This window comes from Lathyrus oleraceus, chromosome 2, assembly GCF_024323335.1.
Source record: "Lathyrus oleraceus cultivar Zhongwan6 chromosome 2, CAAS_Psat_ZW6_1.0, whole genome shotgun sequence".
NCBI classification, from domain to species: Eukaryota; Viridiplantae; Streptophyta; class Magnoliopsida; order Fabales; family Fabaceae; genus Lathyrus; species Lathyrus oleraceus.
Window position 1 is genome coordinate 8,884,534 of NC_066580.1, and position 23,072 is coordinate 8,907,605.

At 32.7% G+C, this 23,072-nt stretch overlaps 1 protein-coding gene across 1 annotated transcript; it reads left to right on the forward strand.

Moving 5' to 3' along the window:
- The first annotated feature begins 14,301 nt into the window (after positions 1 to 14,301).
- LOC127121056 (serine acetyltransferase 1, chloroplastic) lies at positions 14,302 to 15,539 on the forward strand. The gene has a single exon (XM_051051673.1). The coding sequence runs from the start codon at positions 14,354 to 14,356 to the stop codon at positions 15,383 to 15,385; it is 1,032 nt and encodes a 343-aa protein (XP_050907630.1). The 5' UTR covers positions 14,302 to 14,353; the 3' UTR covers positions 15,386 to 15,539.
- Positions 15,540 to 23,072: the final 7,533 nt, after the last annotated feature.

Below are 23,072 nucleotides of genomic sequence, written 5' to 3' on the forward strand. Positions count from 1 at the left end.
AAAGTACGAACAAAAACCAAAGATAAGAAGTTTTCAAATCAAAACTAATAAAATTCCAGAGATTACAGGTAAGGGGGTTGGTTACACGGAGGGAAGGTGTTAGCACCCAAAGTGTCCTAGGTACTCTTAGGGAGCCCTTTTTTGTGTATATATGTTTTTTTGGGTATAAATGATGTTTTATAAAATATAGAGTGTGGGGATGAGAAAATAATTCATTGATTATATTTTTTTTGTTTGACAAGACCTTCGGTATTATGCCTACGTACCAACATAAAAATGAGGAATCAAAACCCCATAGTTCATGGTAAAAATTTCAAAGAAGTTGGTGAGTTGATTTTAGAAAAAGTTTAAGAGAAAGGGCATAAAAAGCCAAAGGTCTGAATGAGGTTGTTAGTTCTTTTTGTTTTTTTGAAATTTGAAGTCAATATTGTTAAATTCATTCATATGTTTGATTAAGAAAAAGTTAAAATTCAATGGCATAAGACCAAAGTTTTTAATCATTAAAACATGTCTAAGTTTGAAATCACAAGCAAAGAAAGTTTTTGAAAAGAGAGAGAGATTTTGAAATTTAAGAAATTGGAGGAGATGAAGAGACTATCCTAGACAAAGATTTAAAAGTTAAGGATTGAAAAGATCTGACCAATGGGATGCAATCCAACAAACAAGAATGTTATATAGAAACTCATTTTCCTTTGGACTTTGACAAGCACTAAGAAAAAGCAATATCCAAGCAATTATATGAAGGCCATGGCATCAAATAAAGATATCCATAATATTCAATCAAGCAACTCCAATAGCTAGCATTCTTCAACTTTTTCCAATGCATCAGATGAAATATTCCTTGATCAACTCAGGATAATCATCAGACATTAATAATAATAACAATATAACAAGTAAGCACAAAGTCAAAGTAACATATGAATAAAAGAGATCCAAGGTATTGCATCAGATGAAGGCACAATCAAAGATAGCTCAGTCTCAGATGTTGGCATTGGCCAATTCCTGTAGCATAGGGAGTGTTACCTAGTTCTAAGTTCAAAAGTTCAAATCAAGTCCAACAGTCCAACAACATGTTTTTTTAGGGTTTTTGTTGATATTATGTATTTTAAGGTCATAAGACCATAAACAAAATCAAAACAAGCAAACAAAATATATACAATTACAAGATATGGCTCAAGTGAGCAAAGTGAAAAGAACTGAAACATAAACAAGTTATATGAAATATAGTGGCAATGAATGATAAAGGTACTTGAAATTTAAAGTGCATAAAGTAAATAACTTGAAATTAAAACAATATTAATTAAGAAGTTATTCAATGGTTAGTCAAATGTTAGTGATGCTTTTAATTGATTAAGTCATTCTTTGGAGAACACTTAACCATTCATTCACAAGTATGAATCCTTAAACCAAGACATCTTCCATGAGAAGGGCTCCAACTTGGATAATTCAACAAGTATGCCACTAGATCTCATGAAAGGAAAAAAGGTCAAGTTTCCACACAATGCCATGAAGAATGGGAGACTTACAATCTCACTTACTAGAATGCTATGCTTTGAGGGTCAAATTTAGCTCTATGTTAAGCAATCGTAATTAGACTTATGTAGAAGACACAACTATCTGAGATCAAGCAATAAAAGTATAGGTGTTAATGCATGTTAGAGATTTGGTACAAGGAACTAAACTCCTAAAACATACTACACATAAAAGAAATGAGAGGAAAGACATATCTCAGTCTGGCTCATGTTGTTCCATCTGACTCAAGGTCATTGATGAATCAACTAGCATTAGACATGAAGAGATTTCATTGGTCAAAGATGGATTGGGGAAGAATAAGAATGAAAATGAAGAGGGTAGGGAAAATAGAATCCAAATTAGAAAGTTAGAAGTATTTTAAAACAATTAAAAATAAGTCCAAAATCATTTAATTCATGAAAAATATCAAAATTAATCCAAAAAATATTTTTATTTCAGAATATGGAAGAGAAAAATGTTTAAAGATTTTTGGTGAAAGTCCCATATTTTTTGGATTAAAAATGAAATTTCTATGAATTAAAAAAAATAAATGGATTAAACAGAAAATCAGAAAATATAATAAAATTAAAAAAAACAAGGGCCATCAGATCTCCCTCATTAATTTAGGAGGCAAATCTGATGGCGAAGCGCGCGCTTCCATCATGTTTTGCAATCAACGTGTGTACATGCGTGGTAATCAGGAAGGAGAGTCAGGATTAAAACGTGGATATGAGATCAGATGGCCTGAGATGTTCCAGCGCATCACCAGAGCCCTAGCTCTGGTCATCTTCGATGGTGGACCTCACCGGACCGGTCCACCATCAACCACCACCAAAATAAAAAGTAAGGACATTATTTTAAAGGAAAACTTCCCAGGAGCTCGAATATGGCCTCAATTTGTTCCAATTCTACGTATATTAAAAGATATATGGATTTGAAATTTGAGGATCATGAACTGAGTTGCTTCGATTTGACCTCAAAACAACTCAATCTTGTTGCCTACATTGGTAGGACTTCAGCCAACCAACAATCAAGTAAAATAGTTGAGAAATAAGGGAGAATCTAAGAAGAGAAGTTTGAGAAATTTCACCTTCGGATAGCTCCAATTTGACTTGATCTTAATATGAATTCACTTAGTTCTTCCTCCTCTTGCTTGCAGTGACCAATTAAGATGAAAAATGTAATGAATCCTTGGAGTTTGAATCTCAAAATAGAAGGTGAAGTTCAAACTCGATTTCAAAGAAATCCTCAAGGTATTCTATTGTGTAGGGTTCAAAAATGATCTGGCAAGGCTTAGGCAATGTGTGTGTACTGATCTTGAGGCAATACAATGGTATATATAGGCTATGGAATTCAATTTTGCACCCTTTGAAATTTTGGCCAAAAATAGAAACATTGATGCATGGATGCATGGGCATTGATATGGGCCCAAACCATGATGTAACCCCACTCTAATTTGTGCATAATGAGTACTAAAATCATCACATGTAAGCATGCAAAGATAAATGATCACTTGGATTCAAAACTTTCTAAAACAAATCCAACAAAGAAACCATGCACAAGTCCCTCAATTCTTGTCCAAATTAAGTGATCTTGGACTTTTTGCAAAGGTGACATTAAGGGGGAACAACTTGGATGTTGAGAACTTTTCCTTTTGGAGCTTGGATCATGATGAATTTTGAGAAATCAAACATAATATAAAATTTTCTAAGTACCAAGTCAAATGACCACTTCTTCTACCTGGAATAACTTTTGCTATGAGCTTCAAATGAAAATGCTTTCTTCATAAAAGTTGTATATATTTAATTCCTATTAAATTTGGTCACAAATTTTACATCATTTGGATTTGGCATGAGGTATTTATGCATTTTAGAAGTTGAGGAAAATTGCTTGTTCAATGGTAATGGCCCAAAATGACCTATAATGTTTCCTCTTGGAAAATGCACTTTCAAGTAGAATTTGAAATTTATCAAAGAATAAAAGTTGTAGAAGACATCTTGAAATGATCATGAAACTTGGATGGACTTCATCTCATAAAACTTGAGCAAGTTATGGTCCTTGGAAGTTGACCCTCTAACTAGGGCTCAAACAAAATGACATATAATCTTTCACCATAAAAAATGACTTTCCAAGCAAACTTAGCTCTTGATGACAACATGAAAGTTGTTTTGAATGTAATAAGGAGTAAGTTTTCTCTTGGAATCATTTTCATATGACAAAAAGTTTAGGAGATAGGGTCTAGGGAACCCCAGTTTTGACCAGTTGAATTTCTCTGGTCAACTTCTCTGTACCAACTTGCAAACTTGAAACTCTATTGATCTTTGGGACTCATGGAGGATCATATATGCTTGATATGATTTATAATTAAGTATACCTTAATATGTTTGATCAATTTTTGAAGAAACTTGCTGAGGAAGTCAAACAAGATACCTAGATGAATTAGGGCTTCCAAGGCAAACAAGCTTCAAACTCTTGATCAAATTAACAAATTAAGAACATGGGGATCCATATATGATGTTTATAACCAAAGTGGATCATTGTTGGATTGATATATTTTCTTTGAGGGCCTAAAATCCTAGTTGTGAACTTGATAGAGCATATGTGGACACACACACTACCTATAAAAGAAACAAAGGCATATATAGACATATTTTTGACATTTTGGTTAGTAAACAAAAAGAAAATAAAGTATGATACAATCGAATGTGCTTGGTGATCTCTCCCAATATAAATCCAATGAAAAATGGGTAAGGAGGATGCCAAGGTGTGATCCCAAAGTCAATGCAAATGATGAGATAACATGAGGGATCTTATGGTCAAAATTAGGGTCTTACAACTGACCCTATTTAAGGACATTATAGTTGAGGATGTAAAGGTTAAAATCTTCGTATCAACTCATCAGAATGGACTAATAACATATAGAAATAAATTTTGGTCCCTAAGAGACCTCGTGATGCATATGATATTAATGTTAAAATAATCTTTATGGGGAATATATTGCCACAAAGGAAAAGAATCCGGAGAAATTGAAAGTCCACAGGAGCATAATGTATTCCGTCAGGAAAACCTGTTGAGGATATATAGACTCTGGGGGATAAAAGGTTATGCGTAGGCCAGCCTACGACTTAAAAACTGCTGGAGATACGAGAGGATTTCCATGAAAGTAAATCAATGGAAAGACTCGGACTGGGGAGAAAAGAAAGTTGCATGTATTGGGATAACACTAATACAACAAGAAACACCTGTTAAGGAAATGTGTAAATCAGAGCAAAGTTGATGTACTCGAACACAACAGGGGATTGACGTACTTCACAGGGGAAATATGCACTCAAACTCAACTGGGGAAGAATAAACTTCAACACAAGACTAAAAGAGATGTATTATCTACTATTGGTTACTGGGTAAGAAGATTAATTCAATCAGACAGGGGGACATCCGTTACCGATTAGGGTAAACATATCAAGGATGACTCACTAAGGAAAAGGAGGCATATTCATTACCGTTCACTGGGTAAGAATAACCTACTAGGGAAAGGAATTCAAATAGGAATTACAACTACTTGTTTACTGGGTAGAATACTAAAGAGAGAGTATCCGTCACCGATTAAGATGAACATATCAAGGATAAACTCAAAGGAAGAATATCTGTCACTGATTAAGATGAACATATCAAGGATAAACTCAAAGGAAGAATATATGTCACCGATTAAGATGAACATATGAATGATAGACTGCCGGAAAAAAAAAGGGTTTACAACTATCTGTGGGGATAGAAGACCAAAGAAAGAGAAAATACATCACTAGTTAAAGTGAACATATCAAGGATAAACTGTGAGAGGGGGAATAGGATTTATATCTATCACTTACTCGGCAAAATACCGCAAGTAGAAATTACAACTACCGGTTACTGGGTAGAATACCGAAGAAAGAGACAATTCGTCACTGGTTAAAGTGAACATATCAAGGATAAACTCTTCTGTGAAAAATAGAAATTACAACTACCTTTTTCCTGGGTAGAATACCAAACAGGAAGAATATTCGTCACTAGTTAAGATGAACATATCAAGGATAGACTTGCTGGGGAAACGAAAAAAACGAATTCGCTGGAGAAAAACAAAGGAGTAGATTACCTTTTACCGATTACTGGGTAAATTAACACAGGTAAAGTACTCAACACCAAGAAGAATATTACCAGCTACTGGGTAATAACTCTTGAGGGACCAAAATATCTATCTAGGTAAGAACTAGAAAGAAACGGTCAAACAAGACTCAACCCAGTGAGGATATAACTCAAGGGGAGTGGTTCCATCCAGATAATGAGTTGGGGAGGAAACTGGAATAATAATCTTACATGAGGAAATAACTCAGTGGAGAAAGGAGAAAAGATAACCTTTTTCTGCTTAAGTGGATGACACTCTACAATTGAAGGAGGACAGACACACCAAATCAGCATGGGGAGATAACATCACCAAAGAAGGGGATCAGAATAAACATCAAATGTGATAAGATGCACAATGAGATACCCGATAACGTGTTTTATGCATGCATATACATGTGTATGATCATGCTGAAAAACGAGCACAAAGGATACAAGTAACAAATATTTGAAGCATCACAACCAGACGTTCGACTAATCTCAACAAGATGGAGCACCAACTGGAGAATCTGCTAGGGATGATAATAAATCACCAAGGATATAAAAATCTACTCAAAATGAATTCAACTCTGGTTGGGGAAGTGATGGAGAACATGCATCAACCCAATCGTGGCAAACTCCACGGGGGAAGAAAACACTACTGAAGAGTATCACCCAATCATGATGAGGAATAAAGAGGGATCTGTCGAGGATCTTATCAAGTCAATGATGCGGGGAATTTTAAGTCACCATTAAATTAAATGGGGGACAACCTTGCAGGTGACATCACCAATACTGCTCAGAACCAAGCGCTGTTGGGGAAAGAGCTCATGTCAAGTCACAATCAAGAGATAAAACTCTGAGTGAGGAGAGCCAGATGCTCCACTGGGGATTTCATCAATAAATATTTCTGTGTAGCTCTGGTGGGGATTCAATGATTTTCCAGGGCACATCAAAGACCATAAACTTCCACGATCATCAAATTTTTCTCGGAGATTGTGAAATAAACCAATTCCAAGGCACAACAACAAAATCAACCGGATCTATCAACTCACGTAGGGGAGAAACTATCACGGCTATGCAATAAATGCATCAGAAATCTGGAGACCAAATAAAGGCTCCAAGATAGTCCAAGGTTCATTCATCAAGTCTCAAATTGTAGAAACAAGAACATCTCAGTTGGGGAAAGATGAATTGTAAAGGAGACCAATCATTCGCTCAGTTGGAAGAAGAATCGTCCACCAACTCTACTGGGGATACTAAATTACTCAAAGAGGAACTTATCAACTATGTTGGGAATGAATGACGAATTGTGGGTGAGAAGGAAGTCACCAAATGCTTGAGGAAGACCAACAAGTGCTTCACACATCAAGACTTACCGTTCTTGAAATTGTTGTTGACATTCCTTTTTGAAATTGACCGCTCTTAAAAGTAAATGCCTTATTATTTTTAAAAAAATTGATTATTCATTGATTTATTTATTACGAAATTATCATCATAAAGATTCAATTTTGAAACAGAAACAAATAAGAGTAGAAATAATTGGACAAAAACTCAACTTTATTTAATAGAATGGTAGTCCGCAAATGGCGAGATTCCATGGATCTTTATAAGGTTTGAAAACGGTAATTTACATGGAAAAGGGCTACATTGATTACAATGATCACGACTCTCCCTACCAACTTCAAAATCCATTGTGTTTGCCTTTGATTGAGAATGACGAATCAGAACCAAATGACAGCTCAAAACTGCTCTCAAAGATCAGGACCAACCGAATGCAATTACTTGTCATAATCCATAATTTTTGCCTAGATTGCTCCAAGGTGCGGTACTCAATATACCGGGATAATCTTTCTGTTTTATGTCTTTAACTTTTGTCTGTATTTCCATTTAGGGTTTTCAATCCACCGAGACGCTCATTTTTGCCTAAGTCGCCCTTTCGGGTTTTCAACTTAGCGAGCTGTTCTTTTCTTTTTTAGGCGAAGTATTTCTTGATTGCTTCAACATTCACAGGGAGGGTGAATTCTTCACCATCCATAGTTGTAAGAATCAAAGCACCTCTTAAAAAGGCTCTCTTAACAACATATGGTTCTTCATAATTAGGAGTCCATTTGCCCCTAGCATCAGGTTTGAAAGATAAGATCTTCTTGAGCACGAGGTAACCTTCTCAGAACACACGAGGTCACCTTCTTTGAACACACGAGGCTTGACCTTCTTATCAAAATATTTCTTCATTCTCTGTTGATACAACTGACCATGACACATGACAATTAATCTCTTCTCTTCAATTAAATTCAACTGGTCATATCTGGTCTGACACCATTCAACTTCAGTCAACTTGGCTTCCATCAAAACACGCAATGATGGGATCTCAACCTCCACGGGGAGCACAACTTACATACCATAAACGAGAGAGAAAGGGGTTGCCCCTGTTGAAGTGTATATGGATGTACGATACCCATGCAAAGCCAATGGGAACATCTCATGCCAATCTTTGTACGTCACAATCATCTTCTGGATAATCTTCTTGATGTTCTTGTTCGTAGCTTCAACAACTCCATTCATCTTAGGTATGTAGGGAGAAGAATTATGATGTGCAATCTTGAAGTCTTTGCAAAGAGCTTCCACCATATTATTATTCAAGTTCGATCCACTATTAGTAACGATATTACTTGGCACACCATAACAACATATAATATGAGTTTTGATAAACCTTACAACAACTTGCTTGGTCACATTTGCATATGATGTCACTTCAACCCATTTTATGAAGTAGTCAATAGCCACCAGAATGAAACGATGTCTGTTTGAAGCTTTAGGCTCAATCATGCCAATCATATCAATTCCCCCACATAGAAAGGGGCCATGGGGAGGAAATGACATTCAACAGTGTCGTAGGAACATGAATCGTATCTGTATAAATTTGACACTTGTGGCATTTCTTCATAAACTTGCAACAGTCATATTCCATTGTCAGTCAATAGTAACCTGCTCTCAACATCTTCTTTGCCATAGCATGTCCATTGGAATGAGTACTAAAGGAACCTTCATGGACTTCAGTCATCAATAGGTCTGCTTCGTGTCTATCCACACATCTGAGCAAAATCATATCGAAATTTCTCTTGTAAAGCACGCCACCATTCAGGTAAAAGTTACCAGCTAATCTTCTTAAAGTCTTCTTATCTTTCAAAGATGCCCTAGACGGGTAAATCTAACTTTGGAGGAAACATTTGATATCATAATACCATAACTTTTCATCCTTGACTTCTTCAACAACAAATACATGAGTTGGCCTATCAAGGCGCATCACAGTCAAATTGGGAACTTCATTCCAAAATTTCACCACAATCATTGAAGCCAACGTTGCAAGAGCATCTGCCATTCGGTTTTCATCTCGAGGGATATGATGAAACTTAACCTTTGTAAAGAAAGTTGATATCCTCCTCACATAATCTCTATATGGTATCAAACCGGGTTGATACGTCTCCCATTCACCATTGATTTGATTCACAACAAAAGCTGAATCTTCGTAGACGTCAAGATATTTAATTATGAGATCAATGGCTTCTTCAAGCCCCATAATGCAAGCTTCATACTCATCCATATCGTTTGTACATTTGAAGGTCAATCTAGTTGTAAATGGAAAATGAGTGTCGTGGGGAGTAATAATCACTGCCTCAATACCATTACCATATGAATTAACAACTCAATAAAATACCATGCTCCAACGGGAACCAGGTTCTGGCCCTTCTTCAAGCAATGGTTCATCATAATCTTTCGTCTTCAAGTACAAAATCTCTTCATTAGGAAAATCATACTGCACTGACTAATAATCTTCAATAGGTTAGTGAGTCAAATGGTCAGCCAAGACACTACCTTTAATAGCTTTCTAAGATCGGTATTCAATATCATACTCGGATAACAACATCTGCCAACGGGCGATTCTCCCAGTTAAAGCAAGCTTCTAAAAAATGTACTTGATTGAATCCATTTTGGATATCAACCAAGTAGTATGATTCAACATATATTGGTGCAGACGCTTAGCAACCCAAGCCAATGTGTAACATGTCTTCTCAAGCATAGAATACCGAGTCTCACAATCGGTGAACTTCTTACTAAGGTAGTAAATGACATATTCTTTCTTCCCAGATTTATCTTGCTGACCAAGAACACATCCCATACTCTCTTTAAGCACAATCAAATACATGATCAAAGGTCTTCCTTCAACAAGCGGATACAGAATCAGAGGCTCAAGCAAATCATCTTTGATTCTATCGAAAGCTTTATGAAAATCCTCGGTCCAATCACAAGATTGATCTTTCTGAAGAAGCTTGAATATAGGCGCACATGTGGCAGTCATATGCGATATGAATATTGAGATATAGTTCAAGCGGGCGAGAAAACCTCTGACTTGCTTCTCAGTTTTGGGCGCAGACATCTCCTGTATTGCTTTGACCTTGGCAGGATCAACTTCAATACCCTTCTCACTGACAATGAAGCCCAACAACTTACCAGAACGAATACCAAAAGTACACTTATTGGGATTCAAGCGGAGTTTATACTTCCTTAAACGTTGGAATAATTTCAACAAATGTCCAACATGCTCTTTTTCATCACTTTATGCATCATATCATGAAAAAGAGTGGTCATAGCTCTCTGGTACGTTGCACCAACATTCTTTAAACCAAAGGACATCACTCGATAACAGAATTTTCCCTAAGGTGTAACGAATGTAGTCTTCTCCATATCTTTAGGTGTCATCTTTATCTGATTATAATCAGAAAATTCATCCATAAATGAAAAGACTTTGAATTTAGTTGTATTATCTACCAACATATCAATGTGTGGCAGAGGAAAATCATCTTTTGGACTAGCTTTGTTCAAATCTCTATAATCAAGACACATAGAGTCTTTTCCATCTTTCTTTGGAACATGCACAATATTGGCCACCAATTGCGGATATTATGAGGTAATAAGGAACCCGATATCAATCCTGCTTCTGCGTTTCCTCTTTGATCCTCACTGCCATATCAGGATGAGTTCTTCTCAACTTCTGCTTGACTGACGGGCATTCTGGCTTCAACGACAATCTATGCTCCACAATCTCAGAATCCAAACCAGACATGTCTTGATAAGACCAAGCAAACACATATGAATATTCTCAGAGAAGATCAACCAACCCCTTCTTAGCTTCTGGAAACAATTGAGATCCAATCTTGACTTCCTTCACATCATCATCGGAACCCAAGTTGACTAAATCAATTTGCTCTTCAAACGACTGAATGAATGGATTTTTACTCGTGCTCAAGCAAATAGGATAACTCATCAGATACTTCTTCATCATCAATCTCTTCCTCAAATTAAAACACGGGGAAATCAAAGTTTGGAGAGGGAGTAGGATCATTATATTCAATGGGTTTGAGAACCAACCTGCATAACGATTTGATATTTGATTTTATAGAAATGGAGTGCAAATAAATATTATGCAGATGGAAGATTAATATTTAATTATGTTCTAACTAATTACAACAATCAAACTGATGTCATCTCGTGCAAACATCATTTCTCTAACATCCTTATCAGTTTTGACTCGCACCCAACCAAATATACTGTTGAGTCTCTCGATACTTCTAACTTTTCTCCCTTCTGGTATTTTTCCATCTAACCAACGAACCAGCTCCCTCTTCAATTGATCAAAACTAGTGATGTTCTAGAAGAGCATCAACATCGGAGGTTTGTCTCTCGAATAAACCACATTTCCATAGCGGCGACAAACACCAAACATGTTTACAAAATGATGAAATGAGATGTAAAAAAATGATTCACACAACACCTCTATTTATAACCAAAAAAATTGCACTTTACTGAGGCGCCTGATCAATTGGCGCCTCCTCTACAAAGTAACACATGAGCGTCAATTGGATTGGCAGTACCATGTGTTGTAGCCAATCCAATTGCGTCTCCTCTCTAACTTTAGGAGCTGACGCCAATCGGACTGACGGCCTCCTCTTAAAAGTGAGGTAGATTGAGTTTTTTTTTGAAATCAGGGTTATTTTAATTTTTTTTTAAATTAGAAATATTTGGGTAAAAAATTCTACAAATCGAACATATTTTTAATTTAAATAAGTCCACATAATTTTTATTTATTTATTTATTAGATTTAGGTTAATATATTGAATATTCTAAAAATAATAATAACATCGCAATTACAATAATCCATCATGCATTTTACACGTCATTCATTAATTGTAATGTATTAAAAAAATATCACACCAGCATTATTTTTACCAAAAATGAGAAAAAGAATAAAAACTATTAAAAACAAAATAGAATAATTGATTTTGTGAATAAATCATAATAGAAGACTAAAATTGTAATTTAAAAGAAAAAAACAATTTTAAACGAAAATCCACAAACATGAAGCCATTCAATAAATTCACCTCTACTTTCCAATTGTGTTCTACCTCTTTCTATGATATGAAGTCATTCAATAAGTTCATACACAATTCATTAATATTAATTGAATTTGAGCCGGTCTGTTTTAATTTAATAAAATGATTTTTTATTTATTTTTAAAAATGAATTTTATAAAACTATTTTTAAAATATTAAAAAAATTATATTCATTTTTTCTAAATTGAATAATTAATTTTAATATTCTAAAATATAAAAATACATTATTAAAGATCAGTATAGTCGAAATTGTAATTTTTTCAAAAAATTGTATTTCATAAAAAAAAATTATAATATTTTTTTGAAATAACTTCAAAATTAAATATTTTTTTGAAATTTTGATATCAATTTTTTTTTAATAAAATGATGAAATAATTAAAATAACATTTTAAAATTAATAATTCAAATCAAATTTTTATTTAAAATTTTTATAAAAATAAATAAATTTTTTACATAAAATTATGTTACACTATAAAATTATTTTTAAAAAAAGGCAAAACAAACGCATCTTTAACTCTCACATAAATTCAATCTTTAAATTCATAAGTATTTTATATGTCTTTTAGTCGGGATTTAAAACTTCATCAACATTATGCATTACAAGAATTTTTTCAAACTCGGTCGCTTCTAGTTTTAGAAAACATATTCTAGAGAAAAAGCAAATTAACCAAAGCATTTTTCATCAATATTTATATATTACTTATTAGTCAATGAAATTTTAATATTTATGAACTCTAGTAAAATAAAATAAGAGTTTAATTGAAATATACTGACAGTGTAAAATAATTTTACACACCGTCAGTTAATTATAGACGTCAGATATTAAAAGAAGTTTAATTTTTATTTTTAAAATATATGAAATAATACAAACGGATGATGGTGATGAATCGACGGTGTAAAAAATTTTAAAATGACAATATATAATAGTTAATCTCATAAAATAAACATAGATGTTCAATTGACCCCATATTAAACTCTTCAGCCGTTACTCATGGTGCATATTCACAGTTTTTTAAAAATTATTTTAGCCGCACTTTAATATTAATGTTTAAAGTCAAAAATATTATAATATCTTCAAATTATACATATTAATATAAATGTATAGTTATATATCTTTAAAATGAATAATAACATTTTAAAATGGTCACTTTAATTATTTTCATCAATAAAATCAGAATTTTTTTATAAAAATCTAATTACATCAATTTTCAATAAAAAAAAATTAATGAGGTCAATTATATTTAAATAAATACTTAAGTTGCTTACTATATATGAATCTTACAAAAAGCTATACTTAAATAAATACTAAGTTTATTACAATAGAAAAAACATTAGTATAAAATTTTAAAAATTAAAATATAAAAGATCATTTTATGAAGGAAAAATGTGAAATCAAATATATATATATATATATATATATATATATATATATATATATATATATATATATATATATATATATATATATATATATATATATATATATATATATATATATAAAGTCAGGAACAAATGATATAAGATATCAAATTTAATGACATAACACTTCCGATAAGTCTATTATCATATAGATCATATCTACAAAATTTAATATTAATTGAAAATTATTTGATATGTCAACAAGATACATAAAAACTAGTGTTTTACGAAATTTTATAAAAACCGTTATTTTTTAGCATTCTCTTTAACATATCCAATGACTTTTGATTTATGTGAAACTTTATAAATATGGTCGATATGATAATAGCTTTTAATTCAACGATTAGTCTTTAACATATCCAATGACTTTTAATTTATATAAAATTTTATAAATATGATAAGAATTTTTAATTCAGCGGTTAGTCTTTAACATATCCAATGACTTTTGATTGATGTGAAATTTTATAAATATAATCTATATGATAATAGTTTTTAATTCAACGGTCTTTGACATTTCTCAATCTCAAAAAAAAAATAAGAAAATTTTGAAAAAGTAGTAAAAATCAAATGTAACTAGTCTAAGTTTTGTATAAAATACATATGACTTTTATCTACTTTTAAAAAAATTCTTATATTTTACTATGAAAATAAAGGGTGGTTACAGAAAATTTATGCATTTAGTCCAAATTTTGACTTAAATACATCCAATTTTTTTGAAATATTTTTTATTATATTGAAAAGAAGAGAAATTAATCCTATATATCGATGAGATATATGGAATATAATAGTGCTAACCAGAATACAAAATTCTGCATCTTCAATCAAACAAAGTTAGTATGATGATTGGACGATTCCTCAACTTCTTTGCCAATCCAACACCAAAACAATGGTCATTTCTTTCTCTTAGATACCAAAAATTTCAATCTCACCCCTTCATGTCTGTTTCTTCTTCAGTGGATAATCTTTCAGCTGGAAAAATCACTGCAGCGGGTAACAAATTCAAATATGCAGTCAACACTTTACATACTAGTTCATCTGTGGAACATTCCGAAATGCAAGAGGTTGAGGATTGTATGTGGATGAAGATGCAAGAAGAAGCTAAAGTTGATGTCACTGTTGAACCTATTTTGTATGGTTACTATAATGTTTCAATTTTTTCTCATAAATCATTGGAAACTGCTTTGGCAAATCTCTTAGCTGTTAAGTTAAGTAGTGTAAGTCTTAGTAGTGCAATACTTTATGATCTTTTTCTTAGAGTTTTTGAACATGATGCTGAAATTATGGATGCTGTGGAAAATGATATGATAGCAATTAAGGAAAGAGATCCTGTTTGTATAACTCACGTTCATTGTTTCTTGAATTTCAAAGGCTTTTTGGCATGTCAAGCTCATAGGGTGGCTCATAACTTATGGACAAATGGAAGGAAGGTTTTGGCTGTTATAATTCAGAATCGAGTTTGTGAAGTTTTCGGAGTTGATATTCATCCGGGAGCGAAGTTCGGGAGTGGAATTTTGTTCGATCACGCGACGGGGATCGTGGTCGGAGAAACCGCTATGATCGGAAACGATGTGTCGATTCTGCATAGCGTGACATTGGGAGGGACTGGTAAGTCTCATGGCGATAGGCATCCGAAAATTGGTGATGGAGTGTTGATTGGTGCTGGAACTTGTATTTTGGGGAATGTTAAGATTGGTGATAGTGCTAAAATTGGTGCTGGTTCTGTTGTGATTAAGGAAGTGCCTCCAAGGACTACTGTTGTTGGGAATCCTGCAAAGTTGGTTGGAGGGAAGAACAATCCTATTAAGCTTGATAAGATTCCTAGCCATACTATGGATCATGTTTCAAATATTTCTCAGCTTTATGATTAAGTTATTTAGAGTATTGTTGTCAAAGAATGATTTGCATTTTCATGTCTTAGAATGAGACTTCTGGTTTGTTATGTAACAGAGAATCTTAGTTCTATGGTATTGCATATGCAGAATTTGAATAATATTTCATATATACAATTAAAATTTAGAATAATATGTTCCTATTATAAATTTCAAATATTATCTAATTTTATGACTTTCTTTTTAATTAAAAAAAATATGTTTGTTTTTAAAAAAAAATCAGAAAGTCAAATTTATAGATTTCCAACCATTTGCATTTAATGTTAACATTAGATATATTGTATTGTTAAATTGTAGTATATTTCTAAAAACTAATCTTGGTTGACATTTAGAGTGAGAATAGGTTTGAGCGAATTAGGATTTGACAAGTGCTTGCGAAAAATATTAAATTTTAAGTTTGGTGTACTAAAATGATCTCTAGTTTCTCATAGATTTTTTATGTTTGGATGATATTTACAAATGTTTGGTTAGTCTGTTAATCTATTTAAAAATTTATTTTATATAAATAAATAATTCAATTAATATTTATATAGATTAAAAACTAAAAGATTAATCATATTAAAATTTTATTTGCATTGACTTACCCTTGTTTAAATAGTAATATAAGTTTTATAAGATTATTTATTTAATAAAATTTATAGAAAAAATTTATAACATTATTGATAAAGTGTTTTTTGGTGCACTCTCATAAGTTCTTTAAGATAAATTAATTACTTTTTTATTTTAATTCAAAGTAAATATACAATATAATAATAATAACTAAATTACTCATATTAGTTAAATAGTTGAGTCTGATAGATTTAAAATATTTTTTTTATGATATGAAGCCTAACATTTTTACCTAAATATGTTTATAAAAAAGTTTAGATCTTTTCAATTAGTTGGTAAAATATATTTCACTCTATTGTCTCTTATTATTTTTAATTCATATGGTCAAAATAAAAGACATATGGATTATATAATAATATTTTCATCTCTAATAACATTTTATTTAATTACTTTATATCAATTTTTAACAAAATATAATAGACTTTATTTTGATATTTCTGTCCCCCGGCTTTTTTTTCAATATATTTATTTAAAGTTGTGGAAAATATAATTTTATTTACATTAATATATTATAAGAAAATATAAAAAAAAATACTATTAAGAGAGATTAAACTATTTACTAACAACTCGCAGTCATCTAGTTAATATATATTTTATATTAAATTTTAAATATATATATATATATATATATATATATATATATATATATATATATTATTAATTTCTTAAATAAATAATATATTTACTTTTAAAAAGAAAGTCAGAAAGTCATATTTATAGAGTTCCAATTTTGGCATTTAATGTTAAAATTAAATATATTATATCTTTTGTTATATAATATTTCTAAAAACTAACTTAGATTGACACTTATTACTTTTATTACATATATGATTAAAATAAAAGACATGTGTATTATATGATGATATTGATTAAAAATTATTATCTAATTATATTTTAGTTAATTAGTTTAGTTCAAATTTTATTTTAATAAAATATTTATTTTTATTTGTCCTCCAGTATCTTGTGATTTTTTTTATATAAAGGAATGCCTAATGACCAGAAAAAAAAACATACAAAATTTAAAATTATATATATATATATATATATATATATATATATATATATATATATATATATATATATATATATATATATATATAAAATATTAATAATTTATTTAAATTAATACATTATGAAAAAATATAAAAAATATTGCTAATATAATAATGTATGAAACTTTTAAAAAAAATAAGAAAAAGCAAAAAATGAAAGTTTTTTCCTCAAATCTTATTTGTTCAAGGTATCTGGAGATTGAGTACAAGTCAATCGAATATCCCTTTTCTTCGTAATATGTTATTATGCAGTTAGAACTTCACTAACAACGGAACTTCTACTTTGATTCTTTTATGATGATTTTGTTTGGTGTAGCTTTTTCTATGTCATTGGTAAGGCACATACTATTATTCGAAAGAAGTAACAAAACAAACTCATTCATTAAATAAAAGTAGTAGCAAGATTATAAAAACGGAAAACACACTAAATAAAAAACTTCAAATGCATCAATAAAAAATTAAATCAGATAAATCTATGGGTTGCCTCCCACACAATACTTATTTAAGATCCTTAATTTGACCGTTTTAATCTCTAATCAGGTGCTTCCTTCAAACGTGCATAAATGTATCTAATTGGTTTAAATTCTTCATAAAGGTTGATCTTATAAATGCAGTTGATGGTATTTCTCTCCTTCAAATAAAATGTGTTATATCCACGTGCCCTCTTATTCTTTCTCAACACTCTTATAAACTTCTCTTCCTAAAAATTAAATAAATAACTACTTATGAGATCATGTGGTATAGGTTGTTCTCTCAAGAAAACATATTTTAGATGTGGCGGGAGTTCTTTCACTTCAAGATATTATATATTTTAGCTTTTATTGATACTAAGACACTTGATTCAAAATCACTCCAATCCTCATATTTTCTTAGTACCTTCTCACTATGAAATGCTTCTCCTTTACACTCATATTCCTTGAATTCTTTATCTTATCCTTCTTCAACCATATTAATAAAATTTACCATAACTTACTCAATAGGAAACAAGGACGCCTCTTTTGGGGACATTCCTTCACCTACATCTTCAACTGCATCAACCTGATAACATTAAGGATTTTCATTATGATGACACATCTCCTCAAAGATATTAAAAATCATCTTCTCATCTTGAAATCTCAGTATATGTTCACATAACTCCACATCAAATAAATCTATACTTGTTTCTAAGATACGTCTTCCAAGAATTAAAGGTATTTTTGCATCTTCCTTTGTGTCTAGAATAACAAAATTAGTTGGGAATAGAAAATCATTCTCTTTAACCAACACATCTTTAAGCACGTCATAAGGATAAGTCATGGATCAATATGAAAATGTGGGGATTGTCTCAGTATGCTTAAATTTCCCACAATCATGTTTATTCAACGTGGAAAGAAGCATCAAGTTTTTGCTTTCCCCTAAAACACAAAGTGTGTGCTCTATACTCTTAAATTTCCCACAATCATGTTTATTCAACGTGGAAAGTGTTGGTGTAAGCCCTAGAGGCCAATACTTTTGGTACTTGTATCGAATTATTTGTTAATAATAAAAGGCTTTTTCTTTATTATATTTGTCTAGTAAAGTCCCTAGAATAGATAGTCCGTTTGATGTATCAAGTGTGACTTAATCATGAGATCACATTAAACATAAGAATACTATTCTTAAAGTATCCATAGTCGAGCTTTATTGTGAAGTGGGATAACATTAAAGTATTAAGACTATTATGTATATAGACTAATGATCACATCTCATGGATCATGAATAAGGAGTTATCAAGTCTTAAACATAGGTATGAGTATTAAGAGTAATATTTATACTGGATTGACCCGCTATGAGAATACTATATAGAATGTTATGCAAAGTGTCATAAGTTATTCTCATGGTGATAATGGTGTATACCACCCTTCGACCTGAAACCACTATGGACCCTAGATGTAGAGTCGAGTGCCTTATTGTTTATTAAACATTGTCCGTAACTGGATGACCATAAAGATAGTTGATGGGTAACCCACGAAGCATGCTAAGGGACATGAGTGACCTAGATGGAATTTGCCCATCCTGCGTAACAGGATAAATGTATATGGGCCCAATATTGAACTGGACAAGGATGACACAGTCTATGCCTTGTGTTCAATATAGACATAAGGGCAAAAGGGTAATTGTACACATAAGTATTATCACAAAAGGATTTATCAGATCACATGACATTTTCGTGTCTTTGGTAGCAGTGATGTGTTGCTAGATACCGCTCACTGTTTATTATGTTAAATACGTGATTTAATATAATTGCCAATGCCGCGAAAACCTACAGGGTCACACACAAAAGGACGGATTGATGAGAGATAGAGTACCAGCAATTAGAAGGAATATTATTTTCGTTTCTTGTTTGGACAAGTTTGATTTTTCATTTATAATAAAGAATAATTGTTGCTCAATTTATTTGAATGATATATTCTATGCTACTGCACAAATGAACAATGGACTATATGTCCTTGATCTTGAAATGCCTATTTATAACATTAATACTAAAAGGATGAAACCCAATGAGTTAAATCCAACTTACCTTTGGCATTGTCGATTAGGCCACATAAATGAGAAACGCATTTCCAAACTCCATAAAGATGGACTCTTGGACTCTTTTGATTATGAATCATATGAGACATGCAGATCTTGTTTAATTGGAAAGATGACAAAGTCTCCATTCATAGGAAAAGGTGAAAGAGCTAATGATCTTTTGACCTTCATACATACTGATGTATGTGGACCACTAAACATACCAGCCAGAGGAAGTTTTCAGTACTTCATCACATTTACTGATGATTTCAGTAGATATAGTTATGTGTATTTAATGAAACATAAATCAGAGTTATTTGAAAAGTTCAAGGAATTCAAGAATGAAGTATAAAACCAACTAGGTAAGAATATTAAAACTCTTCGATCAGATCGAGGTGGTGAGTATTTAAGCCTAGAGTTTGATGACCATCTGAAAGAGTGTGGGATCCTATCCCAACTTACTCCTCCTGGAACACCTCAACGGAATGATGTATCTGAGAGAAAAAATTGAACCCTGTTAGACATGGTCCGATCCATGATGAGTCACGCCGATCTTCCAAACTCCTTTTGGGGACATGCACTATTCACAGCAACTTACACACTTAACCGTGTTCCATCCAAAAAGGTTGAGAAGACACCATATGAGATATGGAGTGGTGAGAAACCACATATGTCTTACATGAAGATTTGGGGTTGCGAAGTTTATGTGAAACGACCAATTTCAACTAAGCTTGAGCCCAAATCTGACAAATGCTTATTTGTGGGGTATCCTAAAGAAACAAGAGGGTATTACTTCTAATTTCCTTCTGAGGGCAAAGTGTTTGTCGCTCGAACTGGAGTTTTCCTAGAAAAGGATTTTATTTCCAAAGGAATCAGTGGGAGGAAAGTAGAGCTTGAAGAAATTCAAGAATCACAAAGCATTGATACACCTATGGAGGAATTAGAGCAGGAAACACAAGTAGTTCTGGAAGAGCAACCTGCTCAAGTAGAACAAGACCAGCGTAGGTCAAGCAGGATATGTCACCTACCTGAGAGATATGGATATCTCATAACTGATCAAGGTGATGTATTACTCATGGATCAAGATGAGCCTGTGACCTACCAAGAGTCCATAACTGGTCCCGAGTCTGAGAAGTGGCTAGAAGCCATGAAATCTGAAATGGATTCCATGTACACAAACCAAGTTTGGACCTTGGTAAAGCCTCCTGTAGGAGTTAACCCTATAGGATGCAAGTGGGTCTTCAAAAAGAAGACCGACATGGATGGTAAGGTACATACCTATAAGGCAAGACTGGTTGCAAAAGGATATAAACAAATTCATGGGGTTGACTATGATGAAACCTTTTCACCAGTTGCAATGCTTAAATCTGTTCGGATTTTACTTGCTATCGCTGCATATCATGATTATGAAATATGACAGATGGATGTCAAAACTTCTTTCCTTAATGGGAATCTTCTTGAGGATGTGTACATGACACAGCCTGAAGGATTTGACATACCAGAAGAAGCCCAAAAGATATGTAAGTTACAACGATCAAGCTATGGATTGAAGCAAGCTTCCAGAAGATGGAATCTTCTTTTTGATGAAACAATAAAACAATATGGATTCATCAAGAACGAAGATGAGCCTTGTGTCTACAAGAAGGTTAGTGGGAGCATAATCGTTTTCCTGGTATTATATGTAGATGACATATTACTCATTGGAAATGATGTCCCTGCCCTGCAACAAGTAAAGTCTTGGTTAAGGAAATGCTTTTCTATGAAGAACCTAGGTGAAGCAGCCTATATATTAGGAATCAGAATCTATAGAGATAGATCACAACAACTACTTGGCTTAAGTCAGAGTACATACATAGACAAAGTGCTGAGACGCTTTAATATGCATGATTCCAAGAAAGGATTCATACCTATGCAACATGACCTGTGTCTATCAAAAACACAATCCCCTTCAACTAAGGAAGAAAGGGATCGCATGAATAAGATTCCATATGCATTTGCAATAGGATCTATCATGTATGTCATGTTATGTACTCGACCAGATGTCTCGTATGCTTTAAGTGCAACGAGTAGGTACCAATCTGATCCTGGTGATGCTCATTGGGTAGCTGTCAAGAATATCCTTAAGTATTTGAGAAGGACTAAGGACTCATTCTTGATATATGGAGGTCAGGAAGAGCTTGCTGTAATTGGATACACCGATGCTAGCTTCCAGACAGGTAAGGATGACTTTAGATCGCAATCTGGTTATGTGTTTTGCTTAAACGGTGGCGTTGTGAGTTGGAAAAGTTCAAAGCAAGATACAGTTGCTGATTCTACAACCGAGGCCAAGTATATTGCTGCCTCAAGTGCAGCAAAAGAAGCTATTTGGATCAAAAAGTTCATTAGTGAACTTGGCATAGTTCCTAGCATTGTGGATCCCATTGGTCTCTATTGTGATAACAATGGTGCTATCACACAAGCTAAGGAACCTAGATCTCACCAACGACCCAAACACATACTTAGGCGTTATCACCTCATTCGAGAGATAATAGATAGAGAAGATGTGAAAATATGCAGAGTACCTACACTTGACAATATTGCTGACCCACTGACAAAGCCTCTTGCGCAGCAGAAGCATGATGGCCATACTAGATCTATGGGCATTAGGGGTATGCCTGATTGGCTCTAGTGCTAGTGGGAGATTGTTGGTGTAAGCCCTAGAGGCCAATACTTTTGGTACTTGTATCGAATTATTTATTACTAATAAAAGGTTTTTTCTTTATTATGTTTGTCTAATAAAGTTCCTAGAATAGATAGTCTGTTTAATGTATCAAGTGTGACTTAATCATGAATCATGAGATCACATTAAACATAAGGACACTATTCTTAAAGTATCCATAGTCGAGCTTTATTGTGAAGTGAGATAACATTAAAGCATTAAGACTATTATGTATATAGACTGATGGTCACATCTCATAGATCATGGATAAGGAGTTATCAAGTCTTAAACATAGGTATGAATATTAAGAGTAATATTTATACTGGATTGACCCGCTATGAGAATACTATATAGAATGTTATGCAAAGTGTCATAAGTTATTCTCATGGTGATAATGGTGTATACCACCCTTCGACCTGAAACCACTATGTACCCTAGATGTAGAGTCGAGTGCCTTATTACTGATCAAACATTGTCCGTAACTGGATGACCATAAAGACAGTTGATGGGTACTCCACGAAGCATGCTAAGGGACATGAGTGACCTAGATGGAATTTGCCCATCCTGCGTAATAGGATAAATGTCTATGGGCCCAATATTGAACTGGACAAGGATGACACAGTCTATGCCTTGTGTTCAATATAGACATAAGGGCAAAAGGGTAATTGTACACATAAGTATTATCACAAAAGGATTTGCCAAATCACATGACATTTTCGTGTCTTGGGTAGCAGTAATGTGTTGCTAGATACCGCTCACTGTTTATTATGTTAAATAC